Source organism: Aythya ferina (genome assembly GCF_964211825.1).
Source record: "Aythya ferina genome assembly, chromosome: 18".
NCBI lineage: Eukaryota > Metazoa > Chordata > Aves > Anseriformes > Anatidae > Aythya > Aythya ferina.
Genome location: NC_140317.1, coordinates 12,227,828 through 12,251,771, shown reverse-complemented (window position 1 = coordinate 12,251,771; position 23,944 = coordinate 12,227,828). Strand labels below are relative to the sequence as shown.

The following is a 23,944-nucleotide window of genomic DNA, read 5'->3' as shown; positions in this document are numbered from 1 at the left end:
ATTTAACAAACTAATTCTCCTCTCTGCCTGCTTGGCTACTTCCATTCCAATGCTGTCGCTTTGCCTGGTCCCCCTTAAAGCAGGGGGGAAAGAGCTGGGGATGGCTGGGCCCCTGGACCCCTTGGTTTTGCCTCCCTTTTTGCTCCGTTTGGGAGCAAACTGAGCATCCCTGCTGGGTGCTGCTGGGGCGCTGCCTGGGCAGCTGTGCATCGTTTTGGTGCTTTTATTGGAAATGGCCTGCATCGAGCTCGAAGAAAAAGGTGCTGGGTAGGCTCAGGGCTGAGAAACGAGACGCTGCCAGCCGGCTCCTACTGCTCTGCCTTCTGGCCGGGCAGCTGGCTCCTGCAGGGCTTGCGGTGCCCGATTGCAATCTGAGGGATGTGGAACAACCTGTTCGGCTGTTCCTCGCTGGGTGTGGTGGGGAAGGGCCCACAATAGCCCCTATAGTTCTCCGAGAATGATACTGTGAGTCAGACAGACGTAAATAGCAGCTCCCTTTGCCTTCTCAGCCTTCTCGCCCGTGTGCGTGCGCTGCCGCCGCCGTGGCTGTCCCTACAGGGAGCTGTGCCCAGCCTGGCATGGACAAAGCCCTCGCCACTGCCCTCCTGCCACCCTGCTGCGACTTTGCCTGTGACCTCGGGTGAAGCACTTACTTTGGGTTTCTTGACCCGTAGGATGTGTGTTTTGGCACCAGAGCTCACCCGGTGCTTGCGCTCTGTGCAATTTGCAGCGTGTCCCACACCATTTCCCTGTCTGTGGCCTGCTGCACGGCTGTAATTATGGTGTTTAAGCTGCAGACAGCCCTTGTGCATGGTGCTGGCAGCTCGTGGCGTGGGAGGGAGCTCCCGGCACGGCCCTGTGCTGGGGTGTGCCACGTGGAGCCCCCGGGTGCTGCCGGCCCCGCCGCGAGCGCCTTGCACCGTGCGCCGCTGGTGCAGTGCTGCAGATCCTATTCTGAGCCAGGGCTTGAAATATTCAGGCTTCCCGGCCGCGGTGGTGTCTCTTAGTCACAGTTTAACTTCTTCCCTGCTGCCAAGCCGTGTTAGTCCAAGCGGTGTCAGGGCGAGGTGTCTGTTTGTGCCTCGCAAGGGCCGTACCCTTCCTGCAGCGGTGGAGGCACCTCGTGGTGCGAAGGCAGCAGGGTGGTGGAGGTGCTGCGTGTGACTTTGCACAGCACCAAAGATAGCTTCAATCCTGCTGCCCTGCGTGGGCTCCCGGCTACGGAGCCTGCCATGGGAAACCTGGGGCTGGGTTTCTTCGGGACTGGCTGCCCTGGCTCCTCCTGGGGAGGAACCTGAGAGGAAGCCCTTCTGACTCGACGCCGGGCAGGCATCCAGCAGCCTTCCTGCACCGGAGCCTGGGCGCAGGGAGCTCGCCTGGAGCTGCTGCAGGCACTGGGCAGGTCCCGCTGCACCTCCAGCAAACTGGGACGGGAGCAGGGCTGCGGGCTGGGGGCTGGATCCGTGCCACTGCCTGTTCCCTGTGGGGACGTGCCAGTGGGGTGCTGGCTGCTGCCCTCGGTGTCATGCTCAGCACCGTGTGTGCTCCTTCCCCACCTCCCCGCAGCCCTCGAGGCTTCCTGATGCCTGAGCTGGGAAAACAGCAGCACTGACCACAGTGCTTGGGAACACACCGGGGTGGACCTGGGGCAGCTCGAAGTGGGACACGCTGTGCTGGTGCAACTGGGAATGGCTCTGCCCCTGCCCGGTTTGGTGTGGGGTGGGTTTCAGCCTGGGCTGAAACTCCCCGCACTCTCACTGCGATAACAGCCAAAGGGGATGGTGGAGGAGAGAAAGTATCAGCAGAGATGGTTATCTGTGTCCTGGGAGGCGTCCCAGCCACCTCCCCTGCTGCCGGGAGCCGGCTGCTTTTCCCCAGGCAGGGGAGCGCAGGGGGCAGAGCCGCACGGTGCCGGTGCTGCTGCACCCCGCCGCTGGGTCTGGTGGCACATGGGGTATTTCTGAGCACCCCATGCCCTGCTCTGGGATTATTCCTTGCACTACACCAGTGGCCAGAGCTCTCCGCCAGCCCTCGCCTGGCCCTTTCTGCTGCCCAACGTGGTCAGGTGGGGCTCCGCTTTGGTCAGATGGGAAGGGAAAAGGAGAGGGGATGGCGCAAGCTTTGGAAATAAGGCCACCGATGCGCTGATACCCTCTTGGAAAAGGAACCTCGACCCAGCCCCCTCCTTACGTCATTCTTCTTGCTCCCCTTGCAGTGGGAATTTGTGCACTTCCCATGATTGAGCGGCCGCAGCCCAACCGGAGAGCAATTTCCTGGAGGTCTCTGTAGTGGTGACCTTTTGCCCAGGCCTTCCCATTCATGCGTGGAGCTATTCAGCGCAGATGTGCGTAATTGCCAGAGCCCTGCCAGCTCCGCCTCAGCGCTGTGGGCTGCTTTGCTTTGTTCAGCACCTTCCAAAGAGGCCGTAAAAGTTAACTGCCTGCCCGCTGCTGCGCCGAGCATCTCGGGGCTCGGCTCCGCGGCGTGGGAGCGCAGCATGCCGGTGTCACCTTGCTCTGTGCATCGCTGCTCCCCTCGGGGCCGGGCAGGGGACGGCGGCTCCGCTTCCTTCCCTGTGCCTGGCTGAGCACCTTCAGCCCTCAGAGACAAATTTTCCACCTTTCAAAGCGCAGCACCCGCAGCGGAGGGGGGGTGGTGCCCGCCCAGGACGCAACAGGCTCAGATTTTAATGTTTGCAGAGAGTTTTGAGACGCGCTGTGTGGGTGCAAAGTCCGAATTGCTTCAGCCCCCAGGAGCGAAGGGACGCTGGACCAGGCTGTCCCCAGTTACCCAGCGCTGTTGACACTGCTGGAGAGCTGCCCGTGTGCCCGAGCACGTGGGGCTCGCTGCTGGGGACAGGGTGACCCAGTGGCAGGCTGGGACTGGCCCAGTACGCACCAGTTGCTTTTGTGCCCTAGAGTTTCACACTGCTGGTGGGAGAGCTCTGGGTGCTCCTCACCCCCAGCCACTTCTGGGTGGCAGCACCATGGGGCCGAGGTGGGCGCAGCTCCGGCAGATCGTGGCTTTAAACTCTCAAATCGTGGCTTTAAACTCTCAAATCACTGCCTGTGAAGCTCCAGACACTGTGCTGGGGGTTTGGGCTTCCAAGCTTGGCTTTCACAGACAGCTGACGGCGCTTGGCTCTCCCTAAAAGCTGAGCTGGAGCCGCTGCTTTCAGCCGAGCAGTAGCCCTGGCTCCTCTCCTAAAGACGCTCCGTGGGGCCGCCGTCTGGCTCCAGCCACCGCGGGGTTTTGCTGAGGCAGGATGTGGCCCTTCCTGTCCGGGAAAAGCAAGGCGGGAGCACAGCTTGATGGTCTTGCATTCGAAAAGAAAAATTCAAGGAAGAGTGAAAGCCGAGCTGGGGTCCCTCTGCCAGGACAGCCCTTCCTCCTGCAGCTCCGTTCCCAGCCTGGGGATGGTGGTGGCAGGGCAGGGACCCGGGGCTGGGCTCGCAGCCCTGGGTGTTGTGGCTTGGCCATTGGGGCTGAACGGGTCAGGGGGTGTTAAGGCAAAAATGCCCCAGGGTGCAGGTCTGCCTGCAGTGGCTGCGGTGAGCTGGGCTCGTAACAGGACTGGATGGTGACCCCGGTGGGGACGGGGAGGTTGTTCTCCCATCTCCATCTGCCAGAGCCGTGCCTGGGGTGTGATTGCATATTAGGGCCATGCTGCTCCACGTCCTCCTTCCATTTCCCCAGTGCTACAGGAGACAAATGTTTATCCAAGAGTCTGAAATGTCTCTGCTTTGGCTGGGAGGTGGGCACCGGGGGTACCCTGTGCGCTCCTGGAGCCCCACAGTCTGGCTGCAGACCCCTTCCCACCAGTGGGGTGCCCCCAGACCGGGGGTGTCCCTCAGCTCAGCCCCTCGAGCCCCCCTCCCACGTCTTGTCTTTCCAGGAGACGTGCTCTTCCAGATGGCAGAAGTCCACCGGCAGATCCAGAACCAGCTGGAGGAGATGGTGAGCGCGCGTCGGTGCTGCAGCACGGGGGCTGCTCCTCAGCCTGGGCTCAGCAACCCCCTCCCAGCTCCTCTGAGCCCCCAGATCTGATCTCAGCCAGCCCCACGTGGTTCTGCTCGTGCACAGAGTTTGCTCATATCAAAGCCAAGCTGCTGGCATTGTGGCTGAGCAGTGTCCTGCCGGGTCCCTTTGTCCATCCCTCTGCCAGCAGCGTCCCCTCCAGCCCCAGCCCCCTCTTTGTGCACCTCCCTGGGCCCCCTCGGTTCCCATTGCAGGGGTTTTGGGGAGCGTTCAGCTACTTCTGGGCTCGGCAGCCCATGCAAACAGCCCCTCTGCTTTTTTTTCTGCAGCTCAAGTCCTTCCACAACGAGCTCCTGACGCAGCTGGAGCAGAAGGTGGAGCTGGACTCGCGCTACCTGAGTGTAAGTGACCCGATGGCTTGCTCCTGCTCCTCCCTGCCCTGCACAGGGCACGTCTGTGCCATGCTCGGAGGGGTCCCCAGGCCACCAGACGTGTCACCCACACAAACTGCTGTTTTTTCCCCCGGTGTTAGGCTGCCACAGCCCCGCTTGTTCTCTCCCTGTCTCCTGGAGGCTGTGCGCCTGCCCCTGGCAGCAGCACTCCAGCAGCTCAGAGCCTTCTCCTCTCGCCCCCAGGCTGCGCTGAAGAAATACCAGACAGAGCAAAGGAGCAAGGGCGACTCGCTCGACAAGTGCCAGGCAGAGCTGAAGAAACTCCGCAAGAAGAGCCAAGGAAGCAAAAACCCCCAGAAGTACTCGGACAAGGAGCTGCAGGTAGGAGCTGCTGCCCCCGTGCAGCCTGGGGCTGCTCCGTGCCGGGTGCCAGCGTTTGGATGACGACAGGAGGAGCAGGCAGGGAGGTGTTGGTGCCCGTGGTGGATCGTGCAGGAGGTTTTAGAGCAGAGGGGCTGGTAGGGGAGGCAGCCCGGGCTGTGCTGGAGCTCAGCCCCCAGCAGGTACTGTGCAGGGCGGTGCGCTGGTGACTAACCCCACCGAGTCCGCCGTGGCTGGCTCTTTTATCCCCCCCTCTGCTTAATGAATGAACCCAAAAAGATCATTAGTTTGTTGTGCCAGATCCATCTTCCTCTGGATGGTGTTTTGCTTAAATATTTTCCGTGCCTTCTGACGGGGAGTCCCTTCCCCCAGCCCGCCCGGGTGGCGAGCGCGTGCTGGAGGAGGCTGGCGAGTGAATCACGGCAGCGTGACTGCGGCGTGGGCTGCGTGCGCCCTGCGCCTGCTGCGGGAGCTCAGGCTGGGCTGCACCGGGTCCCCGGTGGCCCCCAATGCAGCTCCTGGCAGGGATCGGGTCGGGACCGAGGTCTTGTCGTGGAGCATCCCATGTGCAGCCCCTGCCTGGGTCGTGGTGGGGGGCTGAGGTGCAGGGTTGCTGAGGAACGTGCAGGGGGAGTTCAGGTCTCCTGAAGCCTGACCTGTGGTCTGAGTTGCACCTGGATCGTGTCCAAACAGAGCAGATTTTAATGAGAGATGAATGCATCCGTTTGCAAACCTGCCTGGCTCAGTGCTCCTGCTGCTGCTGGGGTTAGGGGCATTCAGGGACTACAGCCCGACTCGTACCTCGTAGGTAAAAGGGAAAGGTTAACTCTGAAGCCAAAAATCTCATATTCCTGTCTGTAAGCAAGGCGGGAGAAGGTGGCGTGTTGGGGCCAGAACCTGATGCTTCAGGTGCAGCGGGCTGATAACACGACCAAAGTGATCCATCTCTGCCAAAAGTGATCTAAACGCCGATGGCACCTCGCTGGCTGGGGCTGTGCACAGGGTGGCATTTAAATAATCAGCAGGGAGCTGGGGAAGTGACATTGCTAATTGTACGAAAATTTGGGAAATCAGTCACTCTCCTGGTAGCGTGAATCAGGATAATCGCTGAAGGGAGGGGGAAAAAACATTTCACCACTCATCCAGGCTCTGAGCACAGCTCCTGTGCTGAGCTGGAGTGCTCTGAATCGAGCTCCTGCTAATTTGCAGCCTCCCAGCTCCGCTGACTGTACCGAAGCCGCTTGTGTGAGGCACGGTTAATTTGAGCATCCTCAGAAGGTGTTGCTGCAGTGTGACTTAGGTGTCCTGCGTGCTGCGGCGAAGGCTGGCACTTTCTTGAAACCTGAGCAGCTCAAACCACTTCGGGGTGGCGGCGGCTCTGCAAGCTGTTGCTCCACATCTCCACGGAGGGAGATCGCACCCGTTAAGCAGCGAGGTGGCTCCCAGCAGGGGGATGCTCAGAGCATCAGCACCCGGTTTGTGACCCCCTCACCCGAGGGAGCTGCTGGCAGGGATGAGCAGGAGTGCTGCCGGGGCCACCTGAGCCCCCAGGGCCACCGTGTTTCCGCAGGGATCCCCCCATGTAGGAGAGAACCTGCCCCGACCATCGGCTGTGTACGGCCCAGGGGTGATGGTGATGGTTTGCTCCTGCCATGGCTCGGCAGCAGCAGGGCTGTCGTTGTGCCAGCACCGCTTCTTCGGGCAAAATAAAACAGGATCAGGCTTTCATTCTCTTAATCTTCCAGCAGTAAGTATTTAGGAAGCGCTTATCTCTGAAAAAAAAAAAAAAAAAAAAAAAAAAAGCCTCATGAAGAGCTTTAGCTTAAAGAGCCATGAAACTGCTCAACTGCTTCCACCGCCCCCCCCCCCCTCAGCACGCAGATCAAAATAAGTTAATTTGCAGAATTCAGTCAAGAGGGTGGTTCTCCCTCGGTGTGCTGGCTGGGATGCTGCTGTTGCTTGCTTCAAGCAGAAGAAGAGGAAGGAGGAAAGCGTTCGGGGCAGCCTTGAGCCTGTTCCCAGGTTTTGGCAGGTGCCAGCTCCATCAGCTCCTGCCCATGCAGGGGCTTGGCCGTGCCGCTGATCCAGGGAGTGATGTGCAGGCTGGGCAGGGGAAATGCCATGTGCTGGGGCTTGGAAAATGCCATGTGCTGGGGCAGGGAAAGCAGGAGGAGCTGGGGCCAGGCGCTTGCAGCAGCTCCAGTGCTGGGGGAGCTGCTCGTGTCGCAGCATGGGGTCGTGCTGCGTGAAAACTTCTCCGGCATCTCTGCAGCAGGGAGCTGTGTGCGGCTTTGTTCGCCTGGCACGGAACCATCCCCGTGGCCACTGCTGAAACTCAGCCAGGAGGAGCCTCCTCGGAGGCTGCTGGAGGCACCTCCTGGGCTCGTGGGGTGCTGGAGTCAGCTTTGAGCTGGTGCCTGGGGAGCTGGGCAGAGCCAGCTGGAGCGCCACGAGCATTGCTTTGGCCTGGAGTGGGAGAGGTGCGGCTGGCAGAAACGTCCTGGTAGCTGCAGAAGTCATCCCATTCAATAAAGCAATAAAACCTTGCTCTTCCTTTGAAGACTCATCCACTGAAGGTACCGTAGCACTCAGCAGCCAGGAGGCTGCTGCTCCGTCATCGTCTCTGCGCTTCCTGCTGTGGGAAGCAGAACTGCTCCCCTCCGCCTCGCTGCTGCTTGCTGAGTGACCACGGCTTGTGCCCGCTGCGAGGGACGTGGTGGGGCCAGCCCCACGTGGCAGCTCCAGCATCCAGCTCCTGCTGCGAGGTCAGGGCTTTTGGGGGGCAGGGGGCAGAGAAGTGGTGCCAGGGCACCAGCCTGGCCCGGGTGCTGCAGCCTGTGCTGAGCTGCTTAAAAAAAATAAAAGCCTTGCATTGTCTCCTCTCCATCTTCGAAGCAGAATTCCCCTTTTATAAGGCAGGAAAAGGCGCTGATGTTCAGCAAGTGCTGCACGTTGCTTATTATCTGGGGGACAGAGCTGGGGATTGCTCAGGGCAGGCACCGAGGGCTCCTGCAGGGCTGCAGTGAATGCGGTGCGTGGAGAGGGCACGGGGCTTGGCCCCAGGTCCCACATTGTGCCCACATCCTGCGGGCACTGCCTCGTGGAGCTTAATCGATGAGAAGGGGCTTCACAGCACTGAGATGGTTCCGAACCGAAACCCCTCGTGGTTTTCAAGGGAGACCACTCCTGTGGCTTAAAAAGAGCCCCAAGCGCAGTTAGGCTGCTGTAGGGATTTTTTCAGCCTCCCAAGCTTCGGCCTGTCACGGTCAGCAGACGCTGCGGTTACGGGCTGTTACTGCTGAATGTGGCAGGAAAGCCAGGGGTTTATTTCTCGTGAATCAGTCCAGAGCTGCTGTTGTACACGAGGAATGAAAGCTTGGACCGCAGTGAGGCAGCCGCTGCCTCAGATCTCTTGCCCTAATTATGTAGTTGCTGAGATTTTCTTGACCTGTGTTCAAATCCGGGAGAATAAACCAATTCCATTCGCTTCGTGTCCCTTATAAAAGAAGAACAAAAACAAATATTAAGATTAAACAGTCATCAAGGAGCCCAAACTGCTCTAACTTCATTACAGGCTGGTTACGGCTGAGGCACGAAATCGAGGTCACGCTGGGTTTAGGGCCTTGATTGAATCAGCACGCCACCAAGGGAGCTGCGCTGGCCCGAGCAGTTCTTCACCCCCTGGTAGTGCTGCGAGCAATTGGATTGCTTGGTGAGGCCGGTGGAGCAATTGCATTTATTTTTTTGGGGGGAGAGGAGGGCACAGTGCCCAGTGTTGGGGTAATACTGGGGGCACGGAGCTGCCGGGCACGTGGCCGAGCTCGGCTCCTGCCTGCGTCCCTCCTGCCGTCCCCCTCTGCTCCTGCAGGGATGCTGTAAGCGTTAAACGCCCCTGTGCCAAATAGCCCAGAGGTTTTTATAACCTCGTGTAATTGGAACCTCGTTCTGATATTCCCACCAGGAGAAGTAATTTTAGCCATAGGTCAAGAAGCACTAACTGACGAGGAGTTTGTGCAAACCAGGTTACGAGGGCTTATGTAAAAGTCAAATAGGGAAGAATTATGTAAAAGCTCTGGCTCCAGATAACCGGCTCCAGCTTTTTGCTAGCTTTCAGCCCGGCGAGGCTGAGTCCCAACGCAGCGGTTACCCATGTGTGCTCCATACAGCCCAGCAGCTTCACCTCCCGCAGCTCGGGACCTGGTGGGAGAGCCCGTCCCTTGCAGCATTTTGTCATTTACTTTGTCATTTGCTCTAATTAGCTGGGAGCTCGCGTGGTGGCGGGTCATCCCTTCGTGTGCTGTGTGGCTGTCAGCACTCAGCATCTCAGGAGGCTCGGGGTGCTGGTGTGGTCTCAGCACCGTGCTCTGGGAGTTGCCAACCCCGTGGCCGTGGTGCCATAAGGACCGTGCCCTGCAGTGCCTTTTCCAGGCTCTGTGGTGGAGGCAGCACCAGGGGACAAAAACCTCCATCCCTCCCAGGGCTGGGGCTGGCTCTCTGTACTGCCCTGGCTGCTGTCGGCACCCCTGGAGCCCCAGGGCTTCAAGATCTGGTCCTACACATCCTAAAGCAATTGCTACAACTCCCCTCAACAGAGTGGTTTTCTATATAAATGAAGTTAAACCTTTTTTTTTTTTTTTTTTTTCTCCTCTCTGGCTGAGAAGCCTCATGCTGCTTCTGGAAGGCTGATCTCCCAGCCCGATGTGCAGCTTTTGGGGCTGTGCCCGACGTGCATTTTGGCCACAGATCCCACACACCAGGGGTTGCCCTGCGGTGTCCCCAGGCTGCGGGGATGTTTGTGGTGGCTGGCGAAGCTCTGCACAGCCCGCTGAGGCTCTCACAGCTCGTTCCCTGAACGTTTTATGTAACACCACGTGTGCGGAGCTGTACAGGAATAGTAGAAGGATGAGGCTGCTGCCCCGCAGAACAGATGTGAGATAGGAAGAGTAACGGGGGAGGACAGCGTGCCTTGGGGAGGGGGACGCGAGGCCGGTGGATGGGCAGCGGGGCGCTTCTTGGCCTCGTGTTTCACCTCGGATAACCGCTGATGCCGTGGCTCTCTGGGCATCTGCTTGCCCAGCGAGCTGCTTCTCATAGGGAGCAAACATTTTCTCTCTTTGGAAGAGGTCTGCGGGCTCATCGGGGCACGGGAGCAGCTGTTTTACAGCGGGGAACCAGCGTGGGGCTCAGTCTGGGATGGGAACAGCGAGCTTCCCCCAGAGAGGAGGGGGTTTGAGCTGTTTCGGTGATGCCGTGTACCCTGATGCCACGTACCCTTGAGTGCTTTTCCTACCTTGTTTCGAGGCAGCAGCTTTGAGCACAGCGTGCAATGCGAGGCCGACCCCTGCCTGAGGTGTTGCAGCCTGCAGAGGGGCTGGCACGCGTCCTGCACTGCAGGACATGGCTGGAGGCAGGTTTTACCCAGCTCTGCATAAACCCAGGCCAAGGAGCTTAACTCGCATGCAGGAACCAAATTCTGGAGACAAGGGCACCCATTTCCCTCCCCAGGAGCCGAGGGGGCTGAGCACCCCCAGAGCTCTTCTCAACTTTGACCCTGGGCTGTGCTAGGGCTTGAGCTGCTCCTCCTTGAGGCTGTGGCAGCTTAGAAGCTCTTCCTCTGTTAATCAGCCTAGCTCCTTTCCTATTTTATCTCATTACTTTCTAATTATTCTCCCTTGTGGTTCCTTAAATAAATCCCCATTTCTCGTGTTTACTTCTTCTGGATGTTCCAGCCTGCCCCTATCAGGCCAGCACAGTTTGCAGGCTCCTCTCCCTTCTCCTCTTCCCTCAGCCTTTTCTCCCTGCTGCCCTGCGCTGCTGCTCTGCTCTCTTCTCGTCCCCAAAATCAGGCTCTTGTCTGGGATACCATGAGGACACGGTCCCCTCCCTGCTGTGCATTCAGCTCAGGGCCACTTGCTGCCCCGAAACGTGCCCGTAATGCTTTGATTTTGTGGTCCCTGGGTTTTTTGCCGTACCCTAAGCAGAGCCTGGCTCCCGCCTGGTTTGGTCCCCGTTGGCCTCGCAGCAGTTGCCTCACTCAGCCCATTTCACAGACGTTGGCAGCGCTGATAAAAGATCTGTAATGGTGATTTTCACAGCGCTGAGGTGATTAGCATTGCCCTTGGCTTATATTCATAACTGATCTTCGTGTTCTTGCCTCGGATAGAATGGTTGGAGCTGATTTTCTTCATCACAGCCGTGTTATTAGAGACTCGAGCGAAATTCAGTAAATGCTGCTGCTTCGCCTGCACTACCAGCGCTGATTGCAGCGTGTGCTTGAAGAGAACCCGGGTCCTGGCATCTGTTAGCAGCCCTTTCACCTTCACACCTCCAGCTGTCGGGTGTGAGCCCCCTGCGAGGATGCTGTTAGTCCGAGCAGCGGGACCTCGGTGCGCCCTGGCTTTCCTGCAGCAGCGATGGCAGCGGCTGTGTCCCTTTGCAGCATCTGCTCTCCTTTTGTGTTTCCTTGTTCCAAACTGCCTGACATGTGGGGGTAACTGGGAGCAGCTCCCGTGCACGGCCCCTTTGTGGTGCTGCTGGCTGGACCCGTGCCCTGCTCCCCGCTCTCTGCCCTGGGCATCTGGGTGAGCCCCAGGAGCTGGCTCCTGCCACCTCGCTAACTGGGTCAGCAGAGCTGCTGAAGGCGAGGTGGATGTGCTCAGGAGCGGGGGAAGGGGGGGTTATTTGAGGCCTCTCCAACCTAGAAACCCAGAAAAGCTTTCTGGAGCTGCCGGTGCGTGCGCTGGCTCCCGGCACCATGAGCACTGACCGGGCTGGCACCATCTCAGGTGGCCCAGCCACAGGTGGGGCTTCTCCCCTTTAGGCTGGGATTTTTATTTAGGTGATGCTTAGCATCTGAATTTAATCTGGCAGCCTAAATCAAGCTCTGAAACAAACTCCAAACTGGAAAGGCGCATACTGGAAGGCTCCTGTTGGGAAGTGGTGATGGTGCCACTGCGCCGCAGGAGCCCAGGCGCGCACCTCCAGCTGCAAAACGCATGGATGGGACATGGGACATGGGGTGCCCCAAAGGACACCCCAGGAACCAGGCTGGGAGGCAGAGCTGTCACTCCTGCACGTGGCAGCAGGTAACCCTAACAAGAGACAGCGCTCTCCTTGACGTATGGTATGGAGAGCGTGCGCTGTGCTCTGCACGTTACTTTTTCCCGTGTGTCTGGCACAGTTAGTGAGGTTTTTATTGAAATTGTGTTTCAGTGCATTGTCTGAAAGCCCATTTCCATTTGAACAACTCCAAAATGAAAGCTAGCTGGTGAATAAGAAGTGGCGTTCGCCATTTTGTAATGTAATAAAGTGTAAAAAACCAGGGCTCTGCATAAATCAACGGCACATCGTGCTTATTTCCATAAAGTATATAAAGCAGTGAGAATCCTAAATTTAGAGCACAAGCTCTCTGCTTGCAAATCAACATGTTCTAACTGGCTGCAGCCATTAAGGCGAGCCTTTCTTTAGCTAAATAATTAAAAGTATACTTGCGAAACAAGATTGAAATCAGGGATGTAAATAAGGCCGCCGTGCACGGCTCAGTCACAATTAGAACTTGAAAGTTTACCGTTGCTGGGAGAAGTTCTGCCCGCCTGGCATGGCAGGGTGCTGTGCGCCCGTCCTGAGCTCCTCACCTTCCTTGATGGCCCATTTAGGGAATTAAACCGGCTCGGTTTAGGTTGGGGGTTTGCTCTCCAGGGAGGGTGCTGTGCGTGTGGGGCGCTGGGGCTCCAGCTCTGCCGCAAACCCCCTTTGAAGTCTGGGATGTGACTTAATCTCACGGCTTTGTTGAGGTTTGTTCCATTTTGTGCCTGCTAATAAATACCGTAGCTTGCTAAAAATAACTGTTAAACATGAAGAAAGGAGAAAAGCTGCTTTGGGCCCTGAATTTCCAGTTTAATTCCCTTCCCAGGGAAGCTCAGACTTCCTGCAGCAGGTTTAGCGGTGCTGGAGCTGCACGGGGCTGCTCGTGGCTGTCCCGTGGTGTCACCCTGCTGGGAGGAGGAGGTGGTGGCAGCGACGTGTCCCCGTGCTGGTGTCCTGCCTGCTCCGTGCAGGGCAGGGCACAGCTCGTGGTGAGCACGGTGCCCCTCAGGGATGCTCGGTGGTTGCTTCTGGGCTACTTCAAGGGCAGCAGCTCCTTGCTGAGACAAACCAAGGGCAGGGAGTGGGGAGAAAGAGGCTGGTTGAGGGACATGGGGACATTTCATGTCCTCTGGTGTGCTGATGGATGTGACCACGGAGGGCACCCTGCTGCTCTGAAGCCCTCCCTTGTGCCGTGCTTGCGCTGTGTGGCTCTGCCCCACGTGCTGCTTTCCTGCTCCCTACAAAAACCTACACGAACGTGCCCTGTTCCTGCTGGCACAGCCTGTGCGGGCGCAGCCGAGCTGGCAGAAGTCACGTAGGTAGAGCAGGAGCCGTGCCAGCAGAGGAGCCTCCTTCGGCCAAGTCTGCAGCATCTCAGCCTGCTGCTGGCGGTGCTCTGGCGTCTGCCTGGCCCCCGGGGGTGCACCAGCATCAAGGAACGGTGCTCAGCAGGCAGGGAGCCCCGTGCTGGTCCCGTGTGCCGGGGGTGATGCCGTGCGCCAGGCTGCACCAACCTGCAGCACTGCCCTGGCTTCGTGTGCTTTGCTTACCCAGGCTGTCCCAGGGGGGGTGCAGGAGATGGGTGGGGGCTGCAGGAACCTTCTGCTAGCTTGGGATTGGGGGGGAAGCCTGGGGGCAGCCTCGCCAGCCCCCGCTGGGGCTCAGGCACCCGTTTGGTGAGAGGGCGGCTGCACGGGTACAGCTCGTCCCGCCCGCCCGCGCGCTCCCGGCCCCCGTGCTGAGTCAGCGCCTCTGCGTGGGGGGCTCTGATGAGTAAGGGCGGGCTGGGGGGGACGTGCAGGCACACGTGTGTGTGTGTCCTGTGCTGGGGGCCTCCCACGGGCACCCCCCGGGGCTGGCCCCACCGCTCACCCCATCCCTCGGGATGCTGCGGGTCTCGGTCCCCTGCTAACGGGGCTGTGGGCGCTCGCAGGGCGAAGGGGTAACCGCAGCCCCCTCTGTGCTTCTCTGCCCCCTCTAGTACATCGAAGCCATCAGCAACAAGCAAGGGGAGCTGGAAAACTACGTCTCGGACGGGTATAAGACGGCTCTGACGGAGGAGAGGAGACGGTTCTGCTTCCTGGTGGAGAAGCAGTGCGCGGTGGCGAAGAGCGCCATCACCTACCACGCCAAGGTGAGTCAGCGGGGCCCCGCCGTGCTCCCCAAACAGCCCCCGTCACCAGCCCCTAGCACAGGAGCAGGGCCGTGCCCTGAGAGCCATGGGTGCCCTGGGGCTGGGGGAGCAGCAGGCACAAGGGGGGGATGCACCAGCAGTGCCCCCGTCCCTCCCCACTTGCTCGGAGCTGCCCTCGCTCCCATGGGTGCGTGTGTCCCAGGGGTGCTGCTCTGTGTTTTGAGGCAGCTTCAGGCTGCGTGGGGTGGATGGGACCAGGGCTGGAGCCCAGCAGGGTGTCCTGCTGCTCTCTGCCTTCTCCTGGGCAGCGCCAGCCATGACCTGACCTCGGGGAGGTCACCCAGATTCAGCCCCCCCACGCTCCCCATCCTGCGCACGTTGTGCCCATCGAGCACTCGGTCACTGAAGTTTGAGGGCTTCACCCTGGTGGGGGCTCACCCAGTTGCTCGTGCATCAGCTCTGGGTTTGCAAGGGCAGAAGAAACGCCAAGCAGCAGCGTTCCTGCTCCAAGTCCGAGCAGAATTAGTGCCTGTGGGGCAGCGGGGAGGGCTCCCTCCCACCCTCATCACCCCCTGCCCATAGCAGAGGAGGAGGGAACGGAGCCGAGAGCGCTGCCCCAATCACCCACCCACATCCCCTGCACGGGGCTGGGTCCCCGTTCCCCGGGGCTGCTGTGACACCGGGCTGGAGCTGAGCCCATCCGAGGGCTGTGAGCGCGTGGCTCCCGGCAGCCTCGTGCTCCCCTCCTGCTCGCTCCCCGCTGCCGCCCCCCGGCACTCGCAGCACCCATCTGTCGCCGCCGCGCCTGGCGCAGGGGAGCAACGGGAAGAGTTGGGCTTAGTCAGCACTGTCCCCGGCTGCGGTAGGGGCTGAATCAATCCCCAGCATATGCTGACTGCAAACGAGAGGTGCAGGAGGAGGGAGAAATTGCCCCCTGGAGCGGGTGGGGGCTGGCAGATGCGGTGGCACCGGCCGCAGCGTGGCCAAGCCCAACGCTCCCTGCAGCAGGGCAGGGAGGGTGGCTGTGCACAGGGGGGGCTGCGTGGGTGCAGCGTGGGCAGCAGATCCCACACGTGGGCTTTGAGAGCTGGAAACACCGCGCTGCCACCCTGCCTGGGTGCTGCCACCCTGCCTGGGTGCTGCCACCCTGCCCGGGTGCTGCCGCAGGTGACCGAGCAGCGAGGTCCGTGGTGGATGGCAGGGAAACTTGGGGATTCTGCACTGGCTTCGGGAGCCTGTTGTGATGTGTCAGGGTCGATCCTGTCTGTGAGAGCAGCCACAAAGCCGTGTGGAGGTGTAACATCCCCCCCCTGCAGCTCAGCTCTGCTGCGGGTGTGCATGCGGTGCGTTGCACGGGGGCTGTGCCGTGCATTTGGCTGGGGAGTGACCGCGGTTTGGTTATGCTCCTGGGGAGTCACAAGCTGGGATGCACTGTCCTGAGCCACGGTTGTGTTATCCGGGTAAGGACGAGGCCAGCACTGCCTCTGCCTGGCTGGGAGCAGGGTGCTGAGCTGCCCCAGGCCCTGCAGCAGCCCTGGAGGCTGCCGGGGCCGAGCAGCCCCAAGCAAAAAGCTCATCTTTGGGGTCCGGGTGCCAGCACACAGCACGGGTGTGATCTTCCCACCTCCGTGTGCAGGAAAGGTGTCACGGGCATCTGCCACCTTGACCATCTGCCCTATGGCTTGTGACGTGAGTGTCCCTGGGCCTCCCAACCCGCAGCTTTATTAGGGTAGGGTTTTACTGGTGGGGAACAGGGCTGTGGGCACAGAGGTGCCTTGTATGGCCACTGGCTTCTTGCACAGCCCCGCTCCCTGCAGCTCGTCTGTTCTCGAGCTGCCGCACACTGGGGATCTCCATCAACTGGGGATGGAGTTACCTCCCCCTTCCCTCTATATTTTTTTGTGATCGGAGTGATTTCTTAAATTTTTTGGAGCCCAGAAGCAGCAAATCCCTGTGTTTCACCTCGTTTGTGCCCTGCGTGGAGGAGCGCATCAGTCGTGCTGCCCAAATGTGGCCGCTCTCTCATCAGATCCTTCCCTGCCGTGGCTCCCTGCACCCTCTCACCTCTCTCCCTGCACCCTCTCACCTCACTCTCTCCCTGGCAGGGGAAGGAGATGCTGACGCAGAAGCTCCCCCTGTGGCAGCAGTCCTGCTCCGATCCCAACAAGATCCCGGACCGCGCCATCCAGCTGATGCAGCAGATGGCTGCCAGCAGCAATGGCACCATCATGCCCAGCCCTCTGTCTACATCCAAGTCCAACCTCATCATCTCTGACCCCATCCCCGGTGCCAAACCTCTCCCTGTCCCCCCGGAGCTGGCACCTTTTGTCGGAGTAAGTATCCGGGAGGTGGAGGTTGCCCTGCCCTTCCGAGCAAAGCCGGAGGGATGAGCCCAGGCCAGCAGCACCGTGGTCCTCAGCAAGTTGCTTTTGGATGGATGGGTGCATGGGGCTGGGCACCTCCATCCTGCCTGGGGCTGTCGGGGGGGCTGCGGGGAGCCCACGGGCTGGGAGCGGAGCTGTGGGGCCATGCCGAGGCTCCCTTGGGGGAAAGGTGCTTGGGGTGAGCCTCGCGTGGTGGAAACACCCTTCGGAAGGGGGTCACCTGCCCGATGTCGGGGTGTGAGCTGAGCAGTAGGGCTCGGGAGGGATTTATGGGGTGTGAGGCGGCTCGGAGGGGTGCAGTGCCGTAGAGGTGCCCCCGCTCCCTTCCCCAGAACAGTTTATATCAAGTAGGGAACCGAACCCAGGGGGCTCGGGCTCTGGTTTGCCATCAGCCGCGTTCCCTGGCACCGCGTCCCTGCCCGGGGAGCTGCTGGGGGTGCCCTGCTGATGAAGGCATCTCCCGTCTTCCCCCCCCTCCTCTCCTTTCTCCCTAGCGCATGTCGGCGCAGGAGGCCATGCCGGTGGTGAACGGAGCCTCGGGCACAGACAGTGACGATTACGGCCACTGGGCTGAGGTGAAGCCAGCACAGCCCAAATCTTTATCTCCTCCCCAGCCTCAGAAGCAGCTGAGCGACTCTTACTCGAACACGCTTCCAGTTCGCAAAAACGTGCAGCCGAAAAACAGCTACGCCTCAGGTGAGGCTCCCCCAGCCCCGGGGGGTCACCCTGATGGGTGGTGGGGTCCCTTCGTTAGCGGTGGGGTCCCTTCATTAGTGGCAGGGTGGTGACGAGCAGGGTGCCACTGCTGTGGTGCCGGGAGCTGAGCAGAGCCAGGTTCTGGCACAGCTCGCTGGAGAGTGGTGTCTCGGCCCCCGGGTGGGATTTCCAGGAGAAAAACCTTGAGAAAATGGGAAGGAGAGCGGGCAGGGAAGGGTTGGGTAGGGAACGCTCATAGAGGGAGGCTGCTCCTTTATGGGGCTGTTGGATGATGTCGAGAACAGTGGCTGGATCCTGCCTGGATCCATGGATCTGTGAGGTCCCAAGGGACCGGGGATGCACTGCCCCATGCGGTGAGAGCCCAAAACCCTGTGGGATGGTTTCGGTGCCGCGGGTGGAGGCAGGCAGAAGGGACGTGGGGGATGCTGCAGAGGGGTGGGCGATGTGCATACACCCTGGGGAGCAGCCTCTGCACAGGGAGGTGTCAGGAGTGCAAATCAGCCACCAGAAGTGTTGTTGGTACCAGGGGTAGGGTAAAGGAGCCAGAGACCTGGCTGTGCCTGGGCACGGTGACGGGTGAAGGACTCGGCCCTTGTTGGTCCTTGTCTCCTGCCAGCCGAAAACAAGACGCTGCCGCGCTCCAGCTCCATGGCCGCAGGGCTCGAGAGGAACGGCAGGACGAGGGTGCAGGCCATTTTCTCTCACGCTGCCGGAGATAACAGCACCCTCCTGAGCTTCAAGGAGGGCGACCTCATCACGCTGCTGGTGCCGGAGGCCAGGGATGGGTGGCACTACGGGGAGAGCGAGAAAACCAAACTGTGAGTGCCGCGGCCGCCCCGAATCCCCCTGCCCCCGGGGCTGGCTCCAGGAGGGCTCAGCCTTTTCTGACGCCTCCATCAAAAAGCATCAGGTTGGCTTCATCCCCTGCCTTTTTCTTTCAGGAGGGGCTGGTTTCCTTTCTCCTACACGCGTGTCCTCGACAACGATGGCAGCGAGCGGGTGCACACGAGGTAGGGGCACCGCGTGCCAGCACCGGGCAGGGCTGCGGGGGCTTTGTGGGACGGGGACCCTCCGCTTCTCCCAGCCCTCATCAGAGCAGGGTGCTGCCTCAGAACAGGGATATTCTGCTTTGCCCCACACATGGGGGAGCAAAGGGGAGCAGGGAGGGAAGGGATCCCAATGAAGGGCTCCGTGCATTTCGCCCTCATCCGCGGTGCTGCTCGGTGCCACCGAGGGCTTGCTGGCCAAGGTGGCTTGGTGACACGTTCCCCGTGGGCTGTGCTGCTGCTGATGGCCCCGCTCTGCCCCCCTTCAGCCTGCAGCAGGGGAAGAGCAGCAGCACGGGCAACCTGCTCGACAAAGACGACATCGCCATCCCGCCGCCCGACTACGGCATGTCCTCGCAAGCCTTCCCGTCGCAGAACGTCAACACCTTCAAGCAGAGGCCGTACAGCGTGGCCGTGCCCGCCTTCTCCCAGGTGAGCCCTGACTGCCTGCAGGGCTTTGCTGGTGTTGGGGGTGGGATTTTTTTAAAAAATGGGAGGCGCTTGAGCGAGCCCCAGAGCCTTGATCTCTGCTGGAGCCTGCAGCTTTTCGTTCCTAGCCGTGTTTTTAAAGCAGAAGGAAAGGCGCTGAAGCGCGCGCTTGGTGTTCGCGTGGTGCAGAGCGCGTGCCGGTGAATGGGGGCTCCTCTCCAACAGGCCTGTGTTCGTTGTTTGTAGGACTACCTTATGCCCTATGGTTGTGCAATTAAAGACTATTCCAGTGGCCTCTGCCAACCACCCTCCGCCCACTACAAGCCTTACGCTAGGTCGACAGCTGTAAGTCCGCACGTGCGCAAGGTTGCCATTGGGGCTGGCGGGCAGCTTGCGCCTGGCCCCCTCGTGCCCAGCCCCTTCTGAGCCTCTCCCCTGGAAGAGAAGGGGATGGGGAAGTGGCAGGAGAGGAGCTGGGGGCAGAGGATGGGCCAGTTTGGCTCGCCTGCACAGAACGGGGCAGGACACGAGGGGCGATGGCACAAAACGGCACCGCGAGCCCCCAATGGCCAACGCTTGCCAACTCCGTGGGAGCCTCCCACCAGAAACGAGCTGCTCACAGGGAGCTGGAAGCGTTTTCTCCTGGCTGTGCTGGCTCAGTTGGTGGCTCCAGGGACACGAGTGCCACTGGACACCGGTGACAGTCCCACAGGGACCTGGGGCATGGGGTTGGGGCAGACCTGGCTGGGGCTTCCCCAGCCAGCAGTGTCCAAACCCAGCACAGGGCACCTGGATAAGGAGTTAGGGACGGTGTGTGGTGAGGAGGGCAGCATAACCCGGCTGTCTCTGCAGGGATGGGACAAACACAGCCCCACTCTGTGCCAGGGGAAGCCAGGCAGGGGTTTGCTGATGGATTTGGGGTTTCAGGAGCATTCCCAGGGCAGTGGGAACGTGGGCAGCAGCGAGCAGCAGCTCCGGGTCCTTCCTGGCAGGATCCCGTTTGCCACGGGGAGCAGAGCTGCTCACAGCCAGACCCCGGGGCATGTCCTCATCTGGAGCACAGCATCCTCATGGGATCGCCTCCTAACCCCGTTCCCACATGTCCCAGACTGAGCGCCAGCTGAAGGGGAAAACGCTCCAAAACCCTGTGCGATTTCTGGTGGGAGTTAATACAGCACAAACACCTTCTTCCACAGAGCATTTCCTTGGTGTTTCTCAGAGTTTTGCTCCCTTTCCAAGTGTCTCACATCTCGAAAGTCACTGGAGCTTTGAGCCAAGGTGGGGCAGGGCAGAACGAGCCGGGACGCTCGGCTGCTGCTTTCCCTTGTCCTGCTCCAAAGAGTGGTGTGACTTCACCCCCCTGTCTAAATCCCACATTGAAGCCATCTCCATCTCCTTTTCATCTCAAAACTCATTGGTCTTGGCCCAAGCATCCCCGGGCACTGATGCACTTTGGGCTGTTTCCGTGACCCTCCGGTGGCAGCTGAAGGGGCACAGCCCAGCTCTCACCACTCTTCCTCTCCTCCCCGCAGGGTCTCGATGACTACGGGACGAGGTCGGTTAGCAGGTAAGATTCCACCTTCCTGCGGCGTTACCCAAAAATGTGGTGGTGGTGTTGGCTCTGGGTGAAGCCCTGTCCCCGGGAGGAGGCTGTGCCAGCCCTGGGGACAGGCGGTGGCGAGGAGGTGCGAGGATGTGCGCCAGGGCAGGTCCTGGGGCCAGCCCCAGCCGTCCCTGACCTCGCACCCTATGGGGCTGGTGCTCCTCTGGAGAGCATCACATCTCCACAGCCACCTCTTGGGTCAAACCTGGGCAGCGAGGCCACAGCCAGCGGCACTCTTGGGGTTCCCCCACTCCCTCCTTGGTGGTGGCAGCCCCACGCCATGGGACAACCTGGTCCTGGCCTGGAGCCACTTGGGTAGGGCAGGACGCGCTCGGTTTTGGGGATAGAAATGGAAAGTTTGGGTGGTGAGCAGAGTGGCACCGGCTGGGCCGGGCACTCGGGCAGCCTCCTCTGCTTTGTTCCGCAGCGGCAGCAGCAGTCTGGTATCAACGGTGTGAGGACACCGGGCTCGCAGCGGCACCGCGCTGCTCGGAAGAGCTTTCTGCTTCTTTCTCCCCCTTTTTTTCCACCCCCCCCCTGTTTCTCTTTCTCTACTTTCGGATTTTAAACTCTCGTGATCTTCAAGGAAACCATGGTGCTTCTCCACCCCTCCCCGGTGTTCACAGTGCCCTTGTTTCTGAAGCCTTTTCAGAGCAGAAACTGCCGATCGGTCTGTGCTCGCTTTGAAGCAGCCTGGATGCAGTTTACACTTTTAGTGGGACCCAGTTTTTGTACTACTTTGTGAATGTTAGAGATGCACTATCCCTCCTCCGGGGCTTTTCGCACGCCGCGGTGCGCGGGCAGAGCTCCCCGGAACGGAGCCCACATGCATGGCCTCTGGTGTACGTACTGTTACGGGGCAGCCCCGGGGCTGGCCACGAGGTGGGCACGGGTCCCCCCCTGCCCCTCGGATCCGCTTTCCCCCCAACCGAGCCGCGAGGGCTGCGTTAGGAGAAGCGGATGGCGCCGAGCCCCCGGCCGCGGGGAACGGCTGGTTCTCCGCTGGGGCGGCCGGCAGCCCCCGAGGGGTTCCTCCTTGTTGTTTTATAAATATCTATATTTTTTTGTAGCAAGGTATTGTTACCTCACCTTAGTGCGGGGGTCCCGGGACGTGCTCGCAGCCCCGTGCGGCTCGGCCGTGTCTGTGTGTCCGTCCCAGGCAGGGCTGGGGCTGCTGGCACCGCCAGCGCCCGTCTGCGCTGCAGAGCTCTTCACGCTTTCCTTTTTTTCTGATGTGATTTTTAAAACCTTCTGACATGCCTGTTTACGAGGACATTGCTGGCAATACCCACGGACAAGTTTTTGTTTTCTATACCAGACTATGGGCATACCGTACCGAGACCCTCCCGCAGCGATGTCATAATTTTGCTAAAGATTTTTAACCCAGGATATTTCATGCCGAGTGACTGAATGTCGAGGGGGGAAAAAAAAAAAAAACAAACAAAAAACCACCCTAGTAACACTTGTATGGAGACTGTAAAGTGCTGAAACCTTTTTTAAAAGCCAGAGAGAAATGTGCCCTGTACTGAGTTATTGTTTGAATAAAAGTTTTATTTATTGCATTGAGCTGGGCCTCGGTGTCTTTTTCGGCTGCCGTGCCTGTGCGCTGCCCATCACAGCCTGCATTGCCATGCCATTTTTTTTTTCCTTCTCCATCCCTCCATGACCAGGGCCCAAACCAGCCCCTCCATGCCACATGCCTGTGCTCATTTTGCAAGCCTGCCTGGTTTCTGTTTAAACAGCTTTGCCGAATTAAGTCGTTCAAGCTGTTTAGCCGCTCGCTCTCTGCTCTCTCCTCTGTGCTGCGCCTTGGCTGTCCCCCGAGAGCCTCGCTGCGAGCGCCGTGCTGCATGCGAGCGGGGCTGCCCCCCGCCTGCTTCCTGCTCCAGGGGTGCTCCTGGTGGGGCCGCGGGAAGGAAGCAGCCCCCTCCCTTCCTCCCTTCCTCCGCCGCCGTGCCGCCCGCTCCTCTCCGCAGGTTGGCTCCGGCCGTGGCCGTGCGTTTCCTTCCCGTCCTCGCAGGGCGCATGGTGCCGAGGGGCCGTGCCCGACGCGCTGCCGGGACTCACAGCTCTCCATAAATCCCACTTTTCCGCCTTTGTTTTTTTCCTCCTTTATTTTTTTCCTCCTTTCTCCTCCTGGAGATGTCTGCGGCGCAGCCGGTGTCCGCCCGGTTCCTCTCATTAACCACCACCCTTTGTTCCCGTCAAGGCGGCGCGGAGCGTGCCGGTGTCCTACAACCTGCCTTCTCTTTCCCTTGCAGCCCCGATGTTGAAGTGGCCAGGTTTTGAGATGCCCCTGCCCGTAGTTAGTAAGTTGATGGTCTCCGTCTGCCCCTCGCTGTGCTGGGCGCTGGGCACCTGGTGCCACCGCGGGGCTGTGCGTGGGGACGCTGCCACCGCTCGGCTTCCTGCGCCCGCCCTGCACGCCTGCGGTGCCGCTGCACCCACCCGGGCACCGCTCGTCCCCGTGTCCCTGTCCCGGTGGCGGGAGCCCCCCTCATCCAACCCCGCTGCCGCTGCACGGCTCCTCGCATCGCCGGGCACTGCTGGTGTCACGCTGCCTCCGCGGGGCCCCCGGCTTCTCGCCCCGCTCCTGCCGCTGCCCGCCCTGCTCCCGACCCCATAACAAATCCCTTTGGTTGTAGGTCGTCGGTGGTCGCTGCCCCAGCAGCACCGTGTCGCCGGGTCACCCCTGGATGCTGCCGCGCCGTCCCCTGGCAGGGCAGGACCACACCTTGTCACTAATTTGAAGTTCTTTGAGCAGCTTCTTTTTGCTTGTAGATGTCGTTGCCAGCCCCCCAGGCTCTGGGGACGCAGCTCGGAGCCGCCTTGTTCTGACCCCCCCCGGGTCTGCTTGTGCAGTGCCTGGTCCCTGCGGCAGCCCCTCGCTGCTCCCTGCGGGCCACGCGCTGATTTCCCCGTGGTTCTGAGCCGTGGGCTCCTGGCCAAAGTGCTCTTCTCCGCCAGAACAAAACCAGTTAAATAATAACCCCTGGTGACTCATCAAAGCAACCTTTTCTATCCTTTCAGTCTCGAGAATCTATTTTGGCATCCTAGGGGGAAAAGTGATCTAAGAACCTGCATTAATTAGGTGGGGAAATTAATTACCCTATTTTTAAGCAAAAGCCCTTTATCTTTTGAGGAAAGCAAAAGCACGCTTCTAAAGGTGAGGCATGGCGAGGGCCGGGGGGGGCAGTGCCGGGGGGGGCACTGGGCCCCTCCTGCTCCTTCTGCCGATGTCGGAGATGTCTCCCAAGCCGTGGGCTCTGCTCCAGGAGGAGGCAGCTGATAACCACGGCTGCTCCTAGCATCCCCTACCCCATGTTCATGCCTGTCCTGCAACCTGGGTGCCCGCGGCACCGGCTCGGCCATGGAAGGGGGCTGGGGGAGCGGGTGTGAGGGGCCCCCAGGCTGCTGACAGCTCCCTGCTGCAGGCATGTGCAGGTTTTGCCGTAGCTGGTTTGGCTCCTGGAGGGGGATGGGGGCAGAAGCTGGGGGCTGGCTGACAACGAGGGGCTGCTTGTGCTCAGGAGGGGACGCAGGGGGCTGTGCTGGGCGTGCAGGATGTGTGCCAAGGGCTGTGCGCTGTCGCAGATGCTGCGTGTGGCAATCTGCCTGCCGGAGACGGGGCCCCCAGAGCCAGCGAGTGCAGGATGGTGCTGGGACAGCTCGGGTGGAACCAGCTCAGGAGCCTCCCCTCTCCCTGCTCTCTGCCCCTTGGAGGTTTTGTTGCTTCTGAGGTTTCGCAGCCAGCTTGGCACGGAGCTGCAAGCTCTGCTCGTGCCCGGGTGTCC

At 60.4% G+C, this 23,944-nt stretch overlaps 1 protein-coding gene across 8 annotated transcripts in view; it reads left to right on the top strand.

Moving 5' to 3' along the window:
* Positions 1-23,944, top strand: part of BAIAP2 (BAR/IMD domain containing adaptor protein 2) — a gene marked incomplete at its 3' end in the record, with an annotated part of 42,388 nt that overhangs the window by 15,919 nt on the left and 2,525 nt on the right. Inside the window, exons 4-14 of one of the 8 annotated variants that reach the window (XM_084492687.1) lie at positions 3,896-3,957; positions 4,308-4,379; positions 4,614-4,751; positions 13,819-13,971; positions 16,077-16,304; positions 16,970-17,051; positions 17,689-17,890; positions 18,014-18,082; positions 18,388-18,550; positions 20,080-20,114; positions 22,412-22,459. In XM_084492687.1, coding sequence (XP_084348813.1) covers positions 3,896-3,957; positions 4,308-4,379; positions 4,614-4,751; positions 13,819-13,971; positions 16,077-16,304; positions 16,970-17,051; positions 17,689-17,890; positions 18,014-18,082; positions 18,388-18,550; positions 20,080-20,114; positions 22,412-22,439 — 1,232 coding nt within the window. The other 7 variants (XM_084492684.1, XM_084492688.1, XM_084492683.1 and 4 more) reach the window with 7 other exon arrangements.